This window comes from Falco peregrinus, chromosome Z (genome assembly GCF_023634155.1).
Source record: "Falco peregrinus isolate bFalPer1 chromosome Z, bFalPer1.pri, whole genome shotgun sequence".
NCBI lineage: Eukaryota > Metazoa > Chordata > Aves > Falconiformes > Falconidae > Falco > Falco peregrinus.
Genome location: NC_073739.1, coordinates 74373424 through 74392498, shown reverse-complemented (window position 1 = coordinate 74392498; position 19075 = coordinate 74373424). Strand labels below are relative to the sequence as shown.

The 19075-nt window shown below is 41.9% G+C and overlaps 1 protein-coding gene across 9 annotated transcripts in view; it reads left to right on the top strand.

The window, feature by feature from the left end:
* Nucleotides 1-19075, top strand: part of UNC13B (unc-13 homolog B) — a 214303-nt gene that overhangs the window by 182886 nt on the left and 12342 nt on the right. For 8 of the 9 annotated variants that reach the window (XM_055791157.1, XM_055791165.1, XM_055791164.1 and 5 more), the window contains 4 exons: nt 4578-4666; nt 7880-8032; nt 9840-9963; nt 16923-16979. In XM_055791157.1, the coding sequence (XP_055647132.1) occupies nt 4578-4666; nt 7880-8032; nt 9840-9963; nt 16923-16979 (423 nt within the window). The remainder of the gene's footprint in view (nt 1-4577; nt 4667-7879; nt 8033-9839; nt 9964-16922; nt 16980-19075) is intronic. The other variant, XM_055791161.1, reaches the window with a different exon arrangement.

Below are 19075 nucleotides of genomic sequence, written 5' to 3'. Positions count from 1 at the left end.
TTTAGGATTTATAATTAATACTTCTACTTCCCTTCTGAACTGTGTTGATCTCTTGGGATCAAAACAGCTTCACGGTGGCTCAGTAGCATTCTCAGATGTTCCTGAAGCATGTTTTGGAAAGGCAGCATTTATGGAGTAGCAGGTAGCATTAAAAGCATAATGAACAGTGGAGTCAGGGGGTGAGTCCTGGACGGAAACTGAGTACACTAATACCTTTTGAAACCTTTGATTCCTCTGAATCATCTCCAATACACCCACAGAATGAAGATTGTAATTTAGCTTTCTGCTAAAGTGGGTTGTATAGAATCATTGCTAGTGTTTGGCTGAACTTGGCCCCATTTATTTAATTATTCATACATTATCTAATAAAGTCTAATGTGACCTGCAGTTTCTAACCCACTTCTGCCATTTTCCTGCGGACTTCAGCCTGCTCTGTGTGTTGTCCCTGACACCAGAATAAGCATTTCTCATTTCACTTGAGAGAGATCGCTTTCTGCAGTCTGTTATTTTGCTTTTCATGAGTTAGGAACTCATGGCACTGAAGTCAAAAGGTCCTGTACTGCATTGCCCACTGCTGGAGCCTGGATTTGCTGCAGAAGCCTAGTTTAAAACATTTCTGCACCTTCTTTTTTCCTCAAAGTCACGCATGTGAGGTATCAGAGACAAGCACTGCCTAGAGAACCCAAAAAATTAGCTGCTGAGTAGCAGCAGATTGTCATCATACAATTTTCATGCCTTTGGTTTCAAGCTAATCCATACAACTAATGCTTCAGGAAACTCTCCTCTTAATGCTTAGCCAGTGTTAGCCCACATTTTAAATCCTAAGTTAGCCACCTGAATAATAAATTGCAGGACAGCTTAGAAACAGCAAGACTTGATAGGAATGTTCTCAAAGGATTTGTGCTATCTGCTGATTGTTCCTCTTTAGCATCCCGCATGGCCATAGTTAAGGCCACCCTGGTATTTGCGAAGCTGGCAGCTGTTGTTTGGATTCAGTGCTCCAGGTTCCTTCTCTTGAATCCTATAGCAAAGTGGGGAGATGCATGAAAATTCAGTGCAAGTGAGTCCCTAAAGGGAGGTTGGGTCTGCTGAGCTCCCTGCCTCACAGTCACCTCTGCAGAAGGGAGCTGCCAGGGCTAGTGGAGGGAGCCAGAATAAAAATCAGCAGCTTCAAGCTAGAGCCAGATGAACTTTGTAACTTCCCTGAAGCTAAAATAGGATAGCAGAGCAAAATTTTCTAGCTTCTGCTATGTCAGATCAGACCTGATGATTTCACAGGTTCTCTGGCTTTAAGATGTAAGTTGTTTAACATTTTCAGCCTTCTGGAAGGCAAGAGCTGTGTTTCTTCAGCTGCAGAGGAGCCTCCCAATTCTGGTCACTTGTGCTTCACCAGTGTTTGTAGAAACCAAAGAAGAACTAATGACATCTCTTGGAAAACGTGGAAGCCTATCACAGTAAATTCTTAGACTCATATGGGTTCTGTTATCAACCTAAACTGAAGTTCATAGCACTGGGCTGTAAATGCTGCCATTCAGATTAGCAGAGAACTTGAGGTTCCAGCTCTGAATGTGCCTGGATGAGACTTCAAGTCCTGCATTCCCTGAAGTGCCAAGTCCCAAATCTTTGCAGGAAATTAACAGGTTCCTGCTTTGTTCCTTGAAATGTAAATATACAGGGTTCCCTCTTCCCTCTTTGCATGCACTTCAGTTTTCTGTACTGCATATTTAATCTCAACCACAGAGCTATGCCTGTGCCAGCCATTATTTCCACTGGAATCGGAGCACTTTCTCAAAGATCAGAAGCCACCTTGCTGTGGGTATGGGCCCATGTTTTGCACAGAGAACTTTTCATTAGCTTTCTTCCTCTGAATCATCTCCAATACACCCACAGAATGGAGATCATAAGCCTGCATATGGCAGTGACCCAACTGCCTGACACTGCTTTCTTCTTTACTCTTAACAGCCAGATTTATCATGCAGTCCAAGCAGCATTTCCTGCTATTAACAGTAGCTGATACGCTTAGAATTCATTAGCTGAGCAGCAACAGCAAAATGTATGCTATTTCATTTGAGCACTGTTACCAGTATATGGGCAAAGAATAGTTTGCTGTTATACTACATGCTACAGGGACTCTGTAACTGACATGTAATTCATATACGTAAACAGTGGTACACACCTACCAGCACCTTCCTAGTGGACTTAAATCACACTCAGGTTATTCCGCAAAATTTGCTTTCAAGCCAAAGCATGCCAATGCCTAAGCATTAATGGTCAGTAATGTACTATGTGGAATCCTTGTTCAATAGTAGCGGTTGCTCAGAAGACAACAGCCTTTCTAGGGTGATAGAGGTCTTGGTGGATACTGAATCAGAATGCTTACCAGCAGGGTTTGGCATTCTGAGGGTGAGGCTGGGCACCTCAAAGTTAACTCTGGGCGGTGGTCTTGCCAGTTGCACCCAGAGAGCTGTGAGTTGATGTTTTGGAGGAGAGAGAGTTCCTCGCCACAGATACTAGAGCTCATACCCCTGGCAAAGCATTGTTCTAGCCCTCTCTTCCTGCAGTACAGGGCTAGCAGTCAGCCTTTCCTCTGCTCCCACAAGATCAGTTTGCAGTCAACAAGTATAATAGCAAGGAGAAGCTTAGAGGCACTTGGTGGGCTCTCCATCTCACCTCACAGTAAATCAAGTAATTCATTGCATGATTCATGAACCAGGGCAATAAGGTGTTGATACTGACCTCAAACATCCTCTAGACCATGCATCTGGTAGCTTATAAAGAAGTAAAATAAATAGTGAAGAATAGTGTCTTGTGCCAAGTCCCTCTCTGTTATTCCACTGGAAAAGCAGTTACTTGAAACGATTTGATGAATCATGAACTGGTCCTGCCTCAAACCTGCCAGAAATGGCCAAAATCAGAGGACAGTTCAGTGCCATTAATAGTAAATAGCAAACCAGACAGCTTGTGACTTTTTGCTCCTTTACACAGTAGGAGAAGGGAAGAATTAATGCAGGGGCAAGACGAACCACTACCAACAGATGCTGTTTTGTGTTGTTGTGTGCAAGCTTAGCTAGAATGACTGCCAACTGGCCTGATGTTAGCTTCCTTCTGCCTTCACAGAGCAAGGGAATTATAAAGGTAATGGGAATACAAATTCCCTTTAATAAAGGAAAAATAGTCAGAGTTAGCAATGCCTGAAGTTATAAGGCTTAAGTAATCATCACTTGCTTGGTTTTTGTTGTTTGTTTGGTTTTTTTAATTATTTTGAAAACTCTGATCCAGGAGTCTCATTAGCACACATTCAGATGCCTAATAGAGTCAGTTTTCCATGCCAGCTTACGACAGGAAAATGAATGGATCAGATTCCAAATCCCCTAAGGCACATGGCTTTCTCTGACAGATGCTGAAGAATATGAGGAGGGCTTCATGTAAGTGGGAACTCCTGTCATGTTCAAATCCTGTATAGCTCCATGAGTGGGTATACCGTAAAATTCCGAACTGATTTTTAACCACTGTATTGGCATCTGGCTCATTACATTTGTAAATAGATGCTCTGCCTTAGAGGTAAGGGCTGAAGCACGGAATGCCAAATGCAGACATTTCTTGAAGGTTTTTGTTTTATAGGCAGCTTGCCTGCTTGCATACAAAGGCAAAATCTGATTTATAAATTACTTTTTCAGTAATTTCAAAGCATTCAACATGTGTTGTTATGTATACATACAGGTAGGTTTCTCGGAAGTGGCTCTTTTGAGGCTGGAGGGATGTCTACAGCTGAAATACAGGGCACTGCTGAATGTAAAAATAGGCAGCTTTGGACTGGTAATAATGGAGCAAGCACTTTCTTACAGGATGTGCCAAGGTGTCAGCAGCATCCATGTAGTGCTCCGGGCACTTTCTTGTTTGTTTTGTGAAGCCTTTTCTGAAAGTTATGTACAAAAAGCTGTCTGGCTCCCTGTGAGAGCAGAGCTACTGGTGCTTAGTACCCATAGCTAAGATGATGGTTTCCAAAAGTGATGAGTGCACAACAGTTCCTGACATGATATTGTGGCCAGATTTTCAAAACAGCCGGGGTCCAGTCTTCTGAGAGCAGTGGCTGGGTCAATCTTCAGTTTGAATAGCTGACAGAAGGATGGAAGGTGAAATAGCATCTTTCAAGACCATGCATGGAGAAATGCACAAGTAAATAACGTTTAGTCTGAAAAGCCTGATCTCCTTCTAGACTTGGAGGGGTGAAATGACCTGTGAGCGCAAGGTAATGCACAGTGCTTGATGATTTCTCAGCTTGCTTATTCTGTTGGCCACAGGAGGTTAACATCCACTTTCTTCCTCAACTTTGTAAGTATGAGGAAGGATACTGGAGCCTGGGGAAATGACTTGCTGCTGTTTAGGCAAATACCTGTTGATGATTTCACAGCTCCTGTGACAGCAGCAGGCAGTGGAGGAGAGCATTCTAGCTCAGAGAGTCCAGTGGTAATAGGTCACCTGCTTACTAAGAGTAGCCTCAGCAGTGAGGAAGACCACTGTGAAGGACAGCAGACTGCCCTCTAAGTTCAAGCTAAGTGCTCTTCTTTCATCCACAGCTGGATGCAGAAGCAAGTGACCATCTCAAAGAGCTGCAGGTGAAGCTGAACAATGTTTTGGATGAGCTGAGTGCGGTGTTTGGTAACAGGTGAGTATAACAAGGTGCTTGTCCTTGAAGCATTCCTTTCTTTTGTGTAATCTCATTCAGTCAGGTTAAGAAGACAGAAGAACTCTTGTCAACTGATTATATTTTTCTTTTTGTCATAAATTCATGGTCTTTCAAATACTGAGACACATCTAAAGAAGTGTGAAATGTTTTACAAGTCTTACTTTTCTGTATTGTTCTCTTTAGAAATGTAACATGGAGATCTCTCAACTGTGAAATGTATTTGAATTACATAGTGATTATTTTTTTTTGTTACATAGTACTTGTCAGTAGCAGCATTGCCTGCTCCTTTATTGCTCAGAAAGCAGTTTCCAGCTTAGCATTTATGAAGCAACATTCTTGTTTAAATGTTCTGCTCTAAATGTGTGAAACAGCTGACTGATTTCTGATTGTTAAATGAATATTGGAATAAGAAGGAAACAGGGTTAGAATTTGAGATTGACTTGTTCTAATGTTGCAGTGAATGGCGTTTTCTAATGTTTCAAGGGGAGGAGCTCTTTAAAGTGTTGCCAGAGTAGTTGACGGCAATTAAGTTTTATTGCAAATCATGTTACCATATACCTGAGGATAAAAATGTGCTCAATTTGATAATAATACTGTAGCGAACCATAAAAGATGTCAATTAAGCAAAATCTAGAAATAAAGGGCTCCCAAATGATCTTCAAAAACAAATGTTTCTCATGGTAAACCCCATTCATTTTATGTTGTGCTTTATAACAAGATTAATGCAGGCATGAACTGTAGTGTAGCTGAAACATGGGCGAGGGGAATAAAGCAAATTGCACCAACTTGGCCCCCTACGGTGTAAAGATTTGCAGTACTTAGACCAAAAAATCACAGTGGGATTTGTCAGTGACTGTTCGGATTTCAGCACACAGATCTGAGTGAGGAGGTAAGTGAAGAGTTCCCATTGCCACTAATGGATGCTGTAGCAAGGAATGGACAGATTCAAACCATAACTGAATTGAATTGATAAGGCTCATAATGATATGGAGGATGAGTGAGAAATCATAATTAGGGGGGGGTTGTTGTTTTGATATCTGAAACCTGTCTCCATGGTGTCACTGCTACGAGACAATTAGGGTACAATCTTGACATTTGCAAATATGATTTAAAAAGATTATTCACTATCAGCATATATACCAGGGAGTGTTTGAGAGGGATGTGCCAGCAAGAGATTTAGCCAGTCAGACAGCTCAGATTCTTTGCTCATTCCTTTAACAGTAGTAGGGAATGAAAAGCAGAGCTGTGGTGTACAAGCTGTGGTACAAGCAAGATGTTCTGAAGGATGTAAATGTGGGAGGTAAGACAGGTATTGACAATGTTCTCTGCAGAGTCTTTAAACAGTTGCTCCTACAACACTGTGCACACCTGACAGTGCAGATCTTAACTTCTCTTCATCTATGTGAGATAATTACGCCTGCTGGGAAAGCAGCACACACCTGGAGAGCCCCAACACCTTTGTGCTGAGAGAGGATTATGTCTGGACACAGAAACCATTTCTGCTTTAAAGGATATCATAAGGAAAAGGAGCCTTGAAAAGTTTGCACTTCACGCAGGGCTAGCTGCTGTTTTGTTCTTGGAGGCTGTAGGAGTGAAGGAGGGAATTCCTGTGGGAATTAGGGAGCAGAAGGCCCTGTCTGACAGCATAGATGAGATTGTCTTTTAACTTGCTGCTGCCAAGGGCTCCTGCTAAGCTGTACATCTACACAAGCCTCACTTTCAGGTGAACCTGTTGCCACAGTAACTGTTTTATCATTTTTCATAATCTGTGAGAATTTTGCCTCGTATTAATTTTTATCTCTTAAGAGATTCTGTTGTCTTTCATCCCCTGGCTGGGCGTGTGCAGCATCTTGAAGCAGGGTCTTGCAATTGGTGCAGTATTTGGGAGGACTGTGGGGTGGGATTAGCCTGTAACAGAACAGGAATTGTCAGCAGTACAGGGAGTTCTTGGTGCTATTTTATCTGATGTGGCTTATGTCTCTGGTTAAGCTGTCACTGTAGCCACAGCTGAGTGCTGCAGGCCACTCTCTGCTAGAAAGGGGGGAAGTGGAAGTGGAGGCTGCATGGAAGGACAGCTCTGGAATTGCTGTCGGGAATTGCTCCAGCAAGAGGCAGGCTAGAATTGAGCAAAAGGGACCATGAGACTGGAGGTCGCAGTGCAGGAGAGGAAAGAGGTGATCGGGTGGAGAAGGAAGGGGAGAGCCACAGGCCAGAGGGGTTGTGTGCCAGCACCCAACCCACAGATGTCCAGGGTGGCTCACACAACAGAAGTTCAGGCCACTCATGCAGATACAAAACTGACTTCCAAACCTGTGTACCTGCTCTTAAATCTTTACCCTGGCTCCTAGCACTGACTTCTCTTCCTGGTTTCAAACTTCTGTGTTGTTAGTGGATAACTAAATGTCACTTCTAATGCCTGTTGTTAGTAACTCTTCTTTTAAATGTCAAAGCATTTTCCTTTACTTGCTGAATTGATACGTTGACAGCTCTGTTGATCTATTCATCATTTTTAACCACCACATTACTTCATTTTGAACTTCTTAGCAGTAAGAGATGGAAAAGTAATTGTGCTTCAGTGGCTTGCATGTCACTTCCATACAGTGATGCTGCTTGTTGCACAGCTAAGCCCCACATCCCATCTTAGACACTTCGATATAGCATGGACTATACAGCAGTGGGCTGGTTTCAGCTGGTGCCTCCCTTCAGGCTGTCTCTATTATTTTGAAGACAGCCTATGATGGGTCATAACCGCATTACTGCCAATGGACTCCTGGGTGCTCAGAGTTGTGCATGCATTGTGCCATTGCTCCATACGAATATACCAATGTCTGTGGTGTAACACCCTGTGTGGAATGCAAAGATACAGAAGGGTGCTTTGAGCTAAGAGTAACTGTTTCTTGAAATCGGGAAAGGATCGCTTCCTTCTGCAAGCTGAATGAACAAACTCCCCTCAGATGTGATTTGTCTCATGTTCAGAGGTGGTAGGTTGTCTGTGGATGATGGGCATAAGGAGCTGGATAGCGTGTCTCTCAGTAACAAACACAATAAGGAACAGAGCAGCAAATCTTGAGAATGAAGAAGAGTATGTGACTGAGTGCATGGTTTATGGACTTGCAATATTTTACCGTATGTACTAGAGCTGACATTTCTGCCGCTGATAATCTTGGTTTTGCCTCTCTCCTATCTGTTCAGCTTTCAGAGTCGGATTGATGAGTGTGTCAAGCAAATGTCTGATATCCTCTGTCAAGTGAAAGGGACAGGAAATGTTGCTGCTAATGCCAGAAACACAGTTGCACAAGATGCAGATAACGTCCTGAGGCCATTGATGGATTTCCTGGATGGAAAGTAAGGGAGTGTTCAAATATATGTTACACACACAGCTTGTAGGATTGAGAACAGGATGAGGGAAGGAAAAATATCTCCATGTTCTTGGATTGTTCTTGAGATGTCCAGCCTCCGAATTTTCGGGAAGAATTAATGGCTTTTCTTCTGATATCTGTCTCTCTGTCAAGCCATGGATCAGCTCTTCAGCCTTAATTCAGTGCCAGAGCGCACTCTCAGTTCTTTCCCCTTTGGGCAATTATAACAATCAGCAAAACACACTGCTGATCAGGTAGTAGGAAAGACTGAAATTCTAAATTTACTAGCTATGGGGTTTTTCCTATACAAATTGTACTGTAGCCAATTAGCAATTGTATTGCAAACAATACTTACATACTTGATGCATATACTATTCAGTATTGCAGTCATGTTAAGCAAGTGTGTTCTAGTCATACATGGTACTGTTCTGGCTAGAAAATAAGTTTCTGAACTATGTGATGTACACAAGCCTGATCCGTTGCTTTAATTGTTGCTATTAACACCATGCAGCATGATTCAGCTGTACAGGGACTTTTTGTGGCTAACTGCACATAATTCTCAGCAGCTAAGCCTTGAACTACAAAGAGAAATAGTTTTTAATTAGTGCAGAAATTAAACTTCTTGCTGATGTTTATTTTGAAAGGGATGACCAGCAATATTCATATTAAATGCCACGAGAGATGTGAAGCTTTACAAGTTTAAAATACAGTTTATTTTGTTGCTCTTTGTATTGATAGCCCCATATTTCTGTTGGGTCACCATGTAGTTAGTGACTCTACAAATTGTAACATGTACAAGCCTTCTCATTTGAGCATTTTCCATGCATGCCTTCACGCATGCTGAGAAGCCATCTTCCTTTGTATCACTGGGAATTTGGTCTGCTACAGACATTTTGCCTGGCCGTGGAGCAAGGCATTTTGATTATGATAATCCCAGCCTGGATTATTTTCTTTCCTCCTTTACAGGAGGAGAGTAATTTTCCATGCTTCCTGTGTCCTACCCACCATCAGTCTTGTCCCTGTTCAGTTGTGTTCATTTACTGTCTAACCAGCTATGCAAAGAAGGGAAATCTGAGAGATGCTACACAGTGTAGGAGAGTCAGCTGTCACCTGTGCATTGCTACTGGTTGCAGAGTTCCTGTTTTGTAGCTCTCCCAGTGTGATCATAAATGCCAAAGTCCAACAATTATTTTGAAGAAGAATCTTAACATTTCTTGGACTTTTTGATAGCTTGTACAATAATAAAGGAGGAATAGCTAGGGAGATAAACCAGAACTTCTTAATGTAAAAGCAGATAAACTAGCAGATTGGCAGTGAATGCAATTGCAACAAAATACAGGGAATTCCAAGAAATGCTTTAAGGTGATTGTAGAGGTGGAGGACGGAGAGACTTTAACAGCTATAGAAGCCGTGCAGGAACTTCTGCATAACAGTCTGGAAAGTATACACTGTGTAAACCTGACACATTAGGAAGTGTCTTCTTAAAGGTAACCAGCTCAATGGTACCTGCTCTTACTGGGACTATTCCCAACCACCATAACTTAGTGATACCTTCTGTAATCCCCAGGTCAATAAACAGAAATGTCAATACTCCACTTTGGCCAAATGTCTTTAGTGCTAGAACACCAAGGGTGAAGACAGGCTGTACTTTATCGAAAGGGAAGGTTTTTACCCTTAAAGCAATCATTATGACAAACTGCTTTGGGTGGGGCACTGATTCTCCCACACACATCTCCTTTTTCCTTGCAAACTGCATTCTTTGAGTGTACTCAGTTCTTGTTTTATCCCTACAGCCTGACACTGTTTGCGACTGTGTGTGAAAAGACAGTGTTGAAACGGGTATTGAAAGAGCTCTGGAGGGTGGTAATGAATACCATGGAGAAGCTGATTGTGCTGCCTCCTCTTGCAGACCATACGGTAAAGCATTTTCTCCTTCCTGACTCATAGCAGAAAGTGTTGCCATTGCCTGTGTAACTCATCTCCTTGACCTAATGAGTCATCTGTCCAGGTAAATTTGCCTGCGTGTAGCCTGCTCAAGGATGGAAAAACATGTCTGTAACGCAGTAAAGAAAGCAAGCGGCTCTGTTTATAGTAGGTTTGGAAGGTACAGAGCACACTAGAAAAAAAAAAAACCAAATCCAAAATCCACGATCCAGGAGGAGTTGCCATCAAGTATATCAAATCACATTGATTGGGGATTTGCAGTCCTTTAAAGAGAGCTCTGTGTATGTAGGATTGTTGGGCAGTTAATGTTGTCTTCTTGGCATTAGATCAACGCCTGTAAACTCTTTTACCTAGTTATTGCCATCTATGAGTCAGGTGTCTGCATGTGTAGATGTGGTTAATTTGGGTTTGCTTTTTAATGACACCACCCCCTGTTTTACCCCCTTAAAGAAGGCTTTAACATTAGTATGGACTGGCATGATTTTAGTGTCTCAGATGTTGAGGAGTTGGAAGCATGTCCAGATAGCTTGCCTTCAAAGGCAGTCTTTTATATAATTGTTCAGCTGTGAGGGCATGCTGGGATGAATGTCTCTTATGAATGTAGTGATGTTTTTAACAATGGAAGATTAACTCTTCCCCAACTTTGAGAAACCATAGAAGCTGATCAAACGTTAGTCGTGCTTGCCCAGCTGCTCTGGGGGATGGCACTTGGTTGGAGGCAGTGTGAAGTTTGGGCTATAACCTCATTATTTGGAGATAATGCAGAACTTCTTTTCATCTCTGTTGAATAAATTTGCAGTCTGTGGCTAATTTATGCTGATTTATTTTTTTTCCTAGTAGTGGGTAGAATTATAGTGGTCTTATCTCTTCAGCAGTTGCCTGCGTATTTTGAGTGGACTTCTTGGGTTGCAGTGATGTAAACCTGCACCTTGCATGAGGTGTTTCTTTCTCTGAGAGGGAAGGCTTTTGTCTCTGGCCTTGATGATGACAACTTCAAACAAAACTGCTGAGAAGCAGTGTGCTGTCATACCTACTAAGCATAAAATTAGCGTGAGGCATAACTTGTTAAAGACTGCATGCTCTGAGCTCAGATTTCAAGTAATCATTTCTGCTTGCCTTTTTAATATATAAAGGAGAAAAAAGAAATCTAAATGTAAGAGGATGAAATTTCTTTCTCTCAGATGAATTGCTGTAAAAAGGAGTCTTTGGGGACAGGTGCTAAAGTTGTCATGTGAGAACAGCATTAACATGACCCCTTCAGAATGGAAGAAGTGAGATCAAGGGCCTTGGGGAGAATCAGGGAGGAGCTGTTTGAGCTTTATACTTGCTAGTTTTGAATTGTAAAGGCAGAGTAGTAGAGTGATTCAGTGCTTGTATCATGAAGAAGGCAATAACTGTTATCAACCAATTCTTCCAACCTGCGGGATGTTGCTATAAGCCATTTCGGGGGTATTTTTACACAGAGTTTCTTGTTGCCATCACTTCAGTTTCAAATTGAGAAGCTCTTTTTGTGTAATGAAGCGCATCCTCAGTTGTCTGAGATAATGCAAAATGCTCATAGCTGGATTTTTAGCTGTCTAATCAATTGTATCATAGTGAGGGGGCTGAACTAGTTCAAACTGGAAAAGAGTTGTTTCAGAAAGGCAGTTGTGAACAATGCGATGATTCAAATGGCCATGTCTGCAGTCCTTGAACAGGGAACCTGTGGTGAGGCTAGATGGGCTACATGGGCAAAGAGCTGCTTCCACTGTTCCCTGGGATATAGTGATTTATTCTGTCACCACCAGATTTTCATCTTCCCTGGTAGTGAAGGCTGGCAGCGCAAGGCAATGCAAAACTCTGAGCTGGCAATGTGGGCAGAAGCAGTACTTTCTCTTTGCTATTCTACTTCTGTGCCACGCACCTCTTATCTAATTTTGCTCTTTTTTTAAAATTTTTTTTTATTTTGAAATCATATCAGACTCAGAAATAGCCCTACGCACTGTAACTCACTTTCCTTCCAGCCCTCAGCAAAAGAAAGCCCTAGTGCTGCCTCCCCATTTGTGAAGGACCACTGAGTGGTGATTTACCTCCTAAAACTCCTCTACAGTCCTTAAGAAGTAGGGGATACTCATGGTAGAAGAGAATCCCTTTAATGGAATATTTTCTGTCCTTTCTTTAAAATTGCTAGAGATGTAAAAGTGGGTTTGATATCGGTCATGGAAAGCATACTGGGGTAGAAGGTTCCCATCACACTGCAGTGGGTATTGCTTGTTGCTTGTGTGAGCCTTTTGCTGCACAGTGCTTTAATGCCTGTTACTCTCCAGACTGATCTATTCCACTTAAATTAGTTCAGCCTGTATTACACAGGGAAGAAAATACGAGCTCTGCTCTTCCATTCTCTGCTGCTTCTGAAAGATGTTGTGTAGGGGGAAGCTTAGGTGAGAAAGCAGTCAGCTACTACCCATAAAGGATGTAATGGGGACCGAGCAGTTTTACGTCCTCCCACTCTGATGACCTGAGCTGTGGGTGCCTTAATGACTTTCAGATGAGTGGCTTCTACCTCTTTGAGCATAGACTGCCTGTGGGTTGTGAGATTAGTAGCAATGGGATCTCCAGTAACTCACTGAGCAGTTCACACCTCACTAGTTTTAAGTAAAGATCAACATTTAATTAAACACTCTCTGTCTTGGATGAGTGGATATGCAAACACAACTCTCTGGGAATCCTTGTTTCGGGGTTCAGTGCACAACTCTTGGGGGTATTAACAGATTAGTTACACATTTATTTTGCCCTCGCTGCTTAGGACGAAACTCTAGCACATCTTCAGTGACTAGTTAGGTCAGTGAAGAGTTGCTTAGTTTATACACAGATGATTCCACTGGAGCCTCTCCTTTATTTGTTTCACACAGTACGCTGCAGCCATTCATGTGAGTCTTCATTTGTGCTTGCTCCTGCTGCACTTTTTTTCTACTTGTCAGACTTCTCTTCACTAAATGAGAACGTGGTCCAGAATAAGAACAAAATTTTCTTTAAGCTGTAGACAGAACTTACGTGTGACTTCCAAACTGGCTGTTCTTCAGGCTTGTTTGCAAGGAGCACCACTCCAGAGCTGTTCTGTGATGGAGGACGGTGTGGCTTTAACAGTTTTTCTGAAACCTTTCTCAACTAGTGTAAATGAATCCTCTCCCTTGTGCTAGCTAGGAGCAGAAAAGTCCAAGGCTGCCTCAGTGATGAGGAGAAAAAGGTTTCTTAGCCTTGGATGAAATGATGGTCTGTGAACTGTACATGTGCCCACATCTCTGTAACAACAGGTAATTATTTTTCCTTTTTCATACCCACGTAGCCTGTTTTCTCCGTGTTTAATACAGCACAACAGCTAAAAAATAGTCTTAATTTTTAATAGGTGGTAGCGATCATTGCCTGCTGATAGTTTTTTTTTAAATGAACTTAAATGCTGCTAATAAATGATCAGATCTCATTGTTGTTGAACGTAGGAATTTAAAAAATCTGGGAAAGGAATGTACAAAACCAGATGGAATTTCCTTGCATTGGTACGTCTCAGAAAAATAAGACTGAGTAATAATGTGTTTTCCAAAAATAGGACTGGAATTAAAAAGACTTATTTTTTAGGCTTTTGTTTCCTAACTTTTGTCAACTGAGCAATAACTTGCAGTTAAGCTGCAAGAGTCTGAGCATCTTAGAATATAAACCAGTGCAGTTCTGTTGGCTTCTAGCAATTAGACGTGAGTCAGCTAATGATCCTTCTCTAAACGCTTTCACTGAGGAGAGAAAAACAGTCAGACCATTAAAAAAAATTAAAATCTTTGGGTTGTGGACTACTGGTACCTTTTATGTTTCCCTGAAAGTTTAGGAAGGTAAAACTAACTTCATGGGAAGAACCAGGAAAACCAGCGCTAGGGTCTGTCCCCATTCCAGCTACATTTGCCGCAGAGCTAGCCAGAAACAGTTTGTAATAAGGACTTAATTTTTGCTCGTATTCTGTCCTCGATGTTTTAATTAATTCCATTGTCAGCAGCTTTTCTCAAAACTACATGATATTTAAGTTTAGTTGTTTTCATTCCCTAGAGGTGCACTGGAGTAAGTGCTTCCTGTAGAGCTTTGCGATACGTTTTCATGAAGAAATAACTTTTTTCAGGAGGTTTAGCATCTTGCTTACAAGAATGCCATTTGACAGAGGAAGAAGCTGTCCAGATTTTCATTGGACATTACCAGCGTTGAAGACAAACTCAAATGTAATTGACACATTGACAAAGATTGGCACTGATTGATGAAGAATTTCTTAGCAAGCAAGAACTGAGGAGTAGTTATCTGAGCAGCTTTGTTCCTTGAAGCATCCCAAGTCACTGTGTATTGCTCAGTGTTGCCAGCCCTCCTTAGAAGCCTGTGGCAGGGACACTATGTGCCTAGGCTGGTTGATGTTGTTAAAATGTGCATTAAAAAAAAGTGTCTAATGATGGCTGGAAACACTGGATCAAGAAACTTGAATGTTAGTGTGTTTTGAGACCACTCACTTAGCTTTTCAAAATTCAGGTTATAAAAATGTTAATTTTTTTTCTGCTTGGTCAACAGGCATGACAACCTTAAGTTCTAAGACCCATAACTCAAACAGATTTTCTGACCAATCGTACAGAACAGCAGGCACATCTGTTGAGTACGCGAGCACTGGCTGAAGCTGTGTCCCCTGGTGCATTATTTGGTGTGGCCCACAGTGAAATCTCTGTGTTGCTCCTGGTGTGCAGTCATGTTCAACCTCACTGGCTGGAAATACTAAGAACTTTGTACTCTTTCAGTTTAGACAGTTGTACTCTTCAACACTACCCATTGGGTACTGGCAGCAAGTAAAGCTCCCAATCTCATTTCAGAAGCTCTCTTTTATGATTGCATTCTCCTTGCCTGCACTTCCCCCTGCCCCCCATCCCAAGAGTTCTGAATTTAATTAATTATCGAGAGCTTCTGTTAGCTACGAAGTCAATAATGTTCATTCTGTATTGACTTGTATTCAACAAACATAAAAAACTGAAGAGCAGTGAGGGTTAGGTGACGTTTACAGGGAGAGCAAATCAAGAGGTTATCTGTGATTTCGGGTCAGACTCTTTCAGCTTGAAGAAATTCCTGAAGCAGGCAAAACTAAAGAAAAAGTATCTCATCTAAAAATTCACTTCTGGACTGTTGTTGTGATGGGCAGAGTGTGTCCAATGTCTCTAGAGTGGGTCTCAGTTTTTCCAGTGTTACAGCTGTAAACTGTTTGCCTGCTTTCCTCCTCTAAAAGGGTACCTGATACCTCTAGCAATAGGTATGAATACACTTTTTTTGCAGAGCCCATCTGTGGGGCTGATGTTAACTTTAACCCTAGAAAACAAATAATTATTTCAGCAATGATCTTTGCAGTAGAACCCAATTCCCAGAGTCTTCTCTGCAAACTGCAAGTATGGGGTAGTTCCTGCTCCACAGAGCACTGACTTAAATACTGAAGAAGGCAGCAAAGAAAACAAACTGAGTAGCATAGGCAGGGGCAAAGGGCAATATAGGAATTCTGGGTTTACACCTTGCTTCATTACAGTTTGTGGGATGTTGGGGTGGGGAGTGATCATGGCAGTTGTGGTTAAATGGGAGGGTGAGAAACTGTTGATGTGAGGAAGGGTAATAAAGGGAGAGGGAAGGAGCACTGTGGAAAGCAGAGCTGGATTTGCTGGAGACCTCTGGGGAAATGTGGTCCTTATGGAGCCAGCAGTCCCCAAATAAGATGAGTTTCATCTTCTTCTCAGCATTTCCTGAGCAAAAAGACCATACTGGAAAGTGCCACCCACTGATACCTGTCCCTGGAAGCCCTGGAAGCTTATTTCAGGCATTCATCCAGGACATCCCACAGGCACTTCTCAATTGATACCTGGTGACATTTACATGTACTTTTAACACTATCCCCTAATGGCCAATTACAAGCAAGGTGAGCCAAAGATCATCTTTGAGAGGGCAGTGCTGCTGACACACTGAAGCCTTTCCTGAGGGAGAGATAATGGAGGGGAGGTTTAATGAGGGAAGAGGAGTCACCTGTAGTTTTATCTTGGTCCTAAAGCCTAAATCTGACTAGTCTGAGAGGGCTGAAGTGAGCAAGATTAGATGAATGAAAAGGAGTGAAGTGCAAGAAAATAAGTTCCAGCACACCCTGTAAAGCATCTCTGGGAGAAGAGACTGGAGGATTTTCTTGGGTGCATTTGGCTTTCTCATTAAATTTTGGACTTAACTCCCCAGGTGAAAGGAGTATTACACAACAGAGAAGTGCTGTGGGAAAGGAAAAATAGCTTTGTTGTAACCACTGCAGAGAAAGTATGTAAAAATCCATTAAACTGGAGTGTAAGTGACTTGAAGCAAGATTTCCCGTCACTGGGATTTATCTTCCTTTTTTGTTTCTTTATTGGTCATACAGCATCAGTAAGCCACAGTGGGGGAAGAAGAGCCACTGGCCAAGCTTTTGACATGTCGTACTCACCGGGCTTGGTTTGCTAACCTCTCACCCCAAAACTGCTTGGATCCAGTTTTGTTTCTGATCTGATGTATGCTTACCCCCACCCTGCTGATTGGGCTCTGCTTCTACAGAAAGATTGCCGTCAGCTGTGTGATCCGCCTTCACCCCCAGCCTGTGCAATCCATTTGAAGGCGCATCCTCTTTAAATGGGTGGCTGCTGTAAGCAACAGTGAACCAGTTAGCAGAATAATGTGCTCTGAAATAGCTCTTGATGTGGTATCCACGGAAATGCCAGGTTTTATACTAGGTAATAAACTGGCAAGGAATCAATTTGTTGTGACTGGCCTGGGGGTGGTTATGTAAAATTCTAGCTGTGAACTGACTTGACTTCCTGAAAGGAAAAACATGCAAAGCTTGTTTATAATCTTTTTCCCTTCCTTTCTTTTCTAACTTCTTGCAATCATAGGGCACACAGTTGATTTTCAGTGCTGCTAAGGAACTGGGACACTTGTCAAAGTTGAAGGTATTGTTCTGCATGGCTTTTGTTAATGTCCATGTATGTCAGCGTGGAAGTGTAGTAACATCTACCGTGTCTTGTGCGTCCAGTAGTTTGTTGCTGAATGCAATTGTAGAGAAATGCTTTAAAATGCATTAAATATGCTTTTAAATGCATTCTGCTAACGTTAGTATTGTGTTTAACTGTTAAATTCTACTGTGGGTTTAATCATCGAAGTAGTTTCTCTCTTCTGTAGATAAAGTGATCAATTTAAAATGAAAAAAGTAGAGTTCTCAATATCTGGCCAGTTCTTCTGTATCCCTGTGTATAAAAGGGAGTCCTTTATGTGGTTCTGATAATGAGATGCTGGTTGGAAAGATGATTGTGCCTAGCTATTGATGAATTATATGAACTGTTACAAAAATAACTGTTGCTTATGGAAAAGAGCCTGTGTCTGTAAATTCCTTCTGCGTGGGCTCTCTTTACAGGCAAGCTGGCATTTAGCATGATGGCTATGTTGATGTGTTTTGACAGTGCATGACATGACAGCGCATGACATGAACATTACTAAGTGCACGCCACCTCATCATAAGCCAATCAAGCATTAATTCTCTGGTCACGATGGGAATGGTATGAAAATGGTGATACCTTTCAACATTCAAATTGCACTATGTTGCAGTTTGACTTGTGCTAAAGAGCAGGTATTGTGCAAGAGAAGGTATAAATCTGAAGCATCACAGTGCACAAACTGTGCTGCAAGGACGACAGAGCTGAACATGAACTCTGTCTCAGAGCGTGACCAGGGCAATCTTCCCACAGCAAAGGGCATCACCTGAGTGATCAGTGCAATTTCAAAATGCATTCGTCTTTTCCCATAATTTTTTTTTGTCTTGCGCACTTCTTACAGCTGTCTTTATGTGACTATATATTACCCTTGCCCAGCAGACACATTTTACCTATGCAAGTTTATAAGCAAAGACAGTACACAATTCTTTTAAGGTAGTGCTTATTAGCAATCCTAGTAAATGATCTGGATATGCAGGTGTGTCATTAGATGCACACACTTTTTTTTCCAGCTGCATTTTGAGGCTGTTACGTAGGAGTTAACGGTGACATGACATAACGTAAACCTCCAATTACGGTTCCCGAGGTGAATAGCTGTCACTGTCCATATTTTCTCATTATTGGAATTTCTTAGTATATACAGTGTGCCTTTTACCTTGAAGGAGTTGGAAGCTTTGCTGGTTTCCATTCACACCAGTGAGGTGGCAGCCATCCCTCAGCAGCAGCCTGTCTTCAGTTCAGTTACTGTAAAGCTTAACTTTGGTAACTCTGGACTGCATTTTTAGAAATGCATGTAATCATGCAGCTCAGGCAAGCCCTGGTGTGTGTTCGAGCCTTTATTTGGATATCCACAAATAGGAGTACAGGAGCATAGGTACGCAGGATTTTATATGTGGCAAGAGAGCCATATGCAAGTGTGAAAGCGTTCAGCCACCTGAATTTTGGAGACATTTAGTTCAGACAGATTGTGTGAACCAACACTGCGTCCAAAAATTTCCAGAAGAGTGAAGGTGTTACAAGAGAGTAAATTGTTTGCGTAAGCATTGTGGAATTTTATTTTTTTTTTTGTCCTTATGATTTTTGCAGGCTAATAGGGAAGATATGAGTAAATGGCTCTCCTGTGCATTTTGCAGTTCCACAAAAGCCTGGGAAAGTTATGGGATGGATTTTAAGCTTTATTTGTCTTAAATAGTTTGGGGGGAACTGAGCCCTAGTGAATTGGATAACTTGGCTGAAAACTGAGACTAGCAGACCTGACAAGCACAGGCTCTCATCCTAATGACAAATCAATTTCACAGTGTATTTTAAAATGCTCAGAAAACCAACCGTAAACCTGGCACCTTGGTGCCACATACGTACCTCTCATTTATTATCAAACTCTTTCTGCTTAGTTTGCTTAATAGCCAGCAGCTGGACCAGGAGGCAGCAGCCTCCTCTCTCTTGCCCCCAGGGTAACCAGTCAAACTCTGACCACAGAGGTTCTTCTGAGAGTGCCTGTGGAGAATAGAAGGATGACTCTGAGACACCAGAAGATTTTTTTCCCCTTTTTTCTCTTTCTT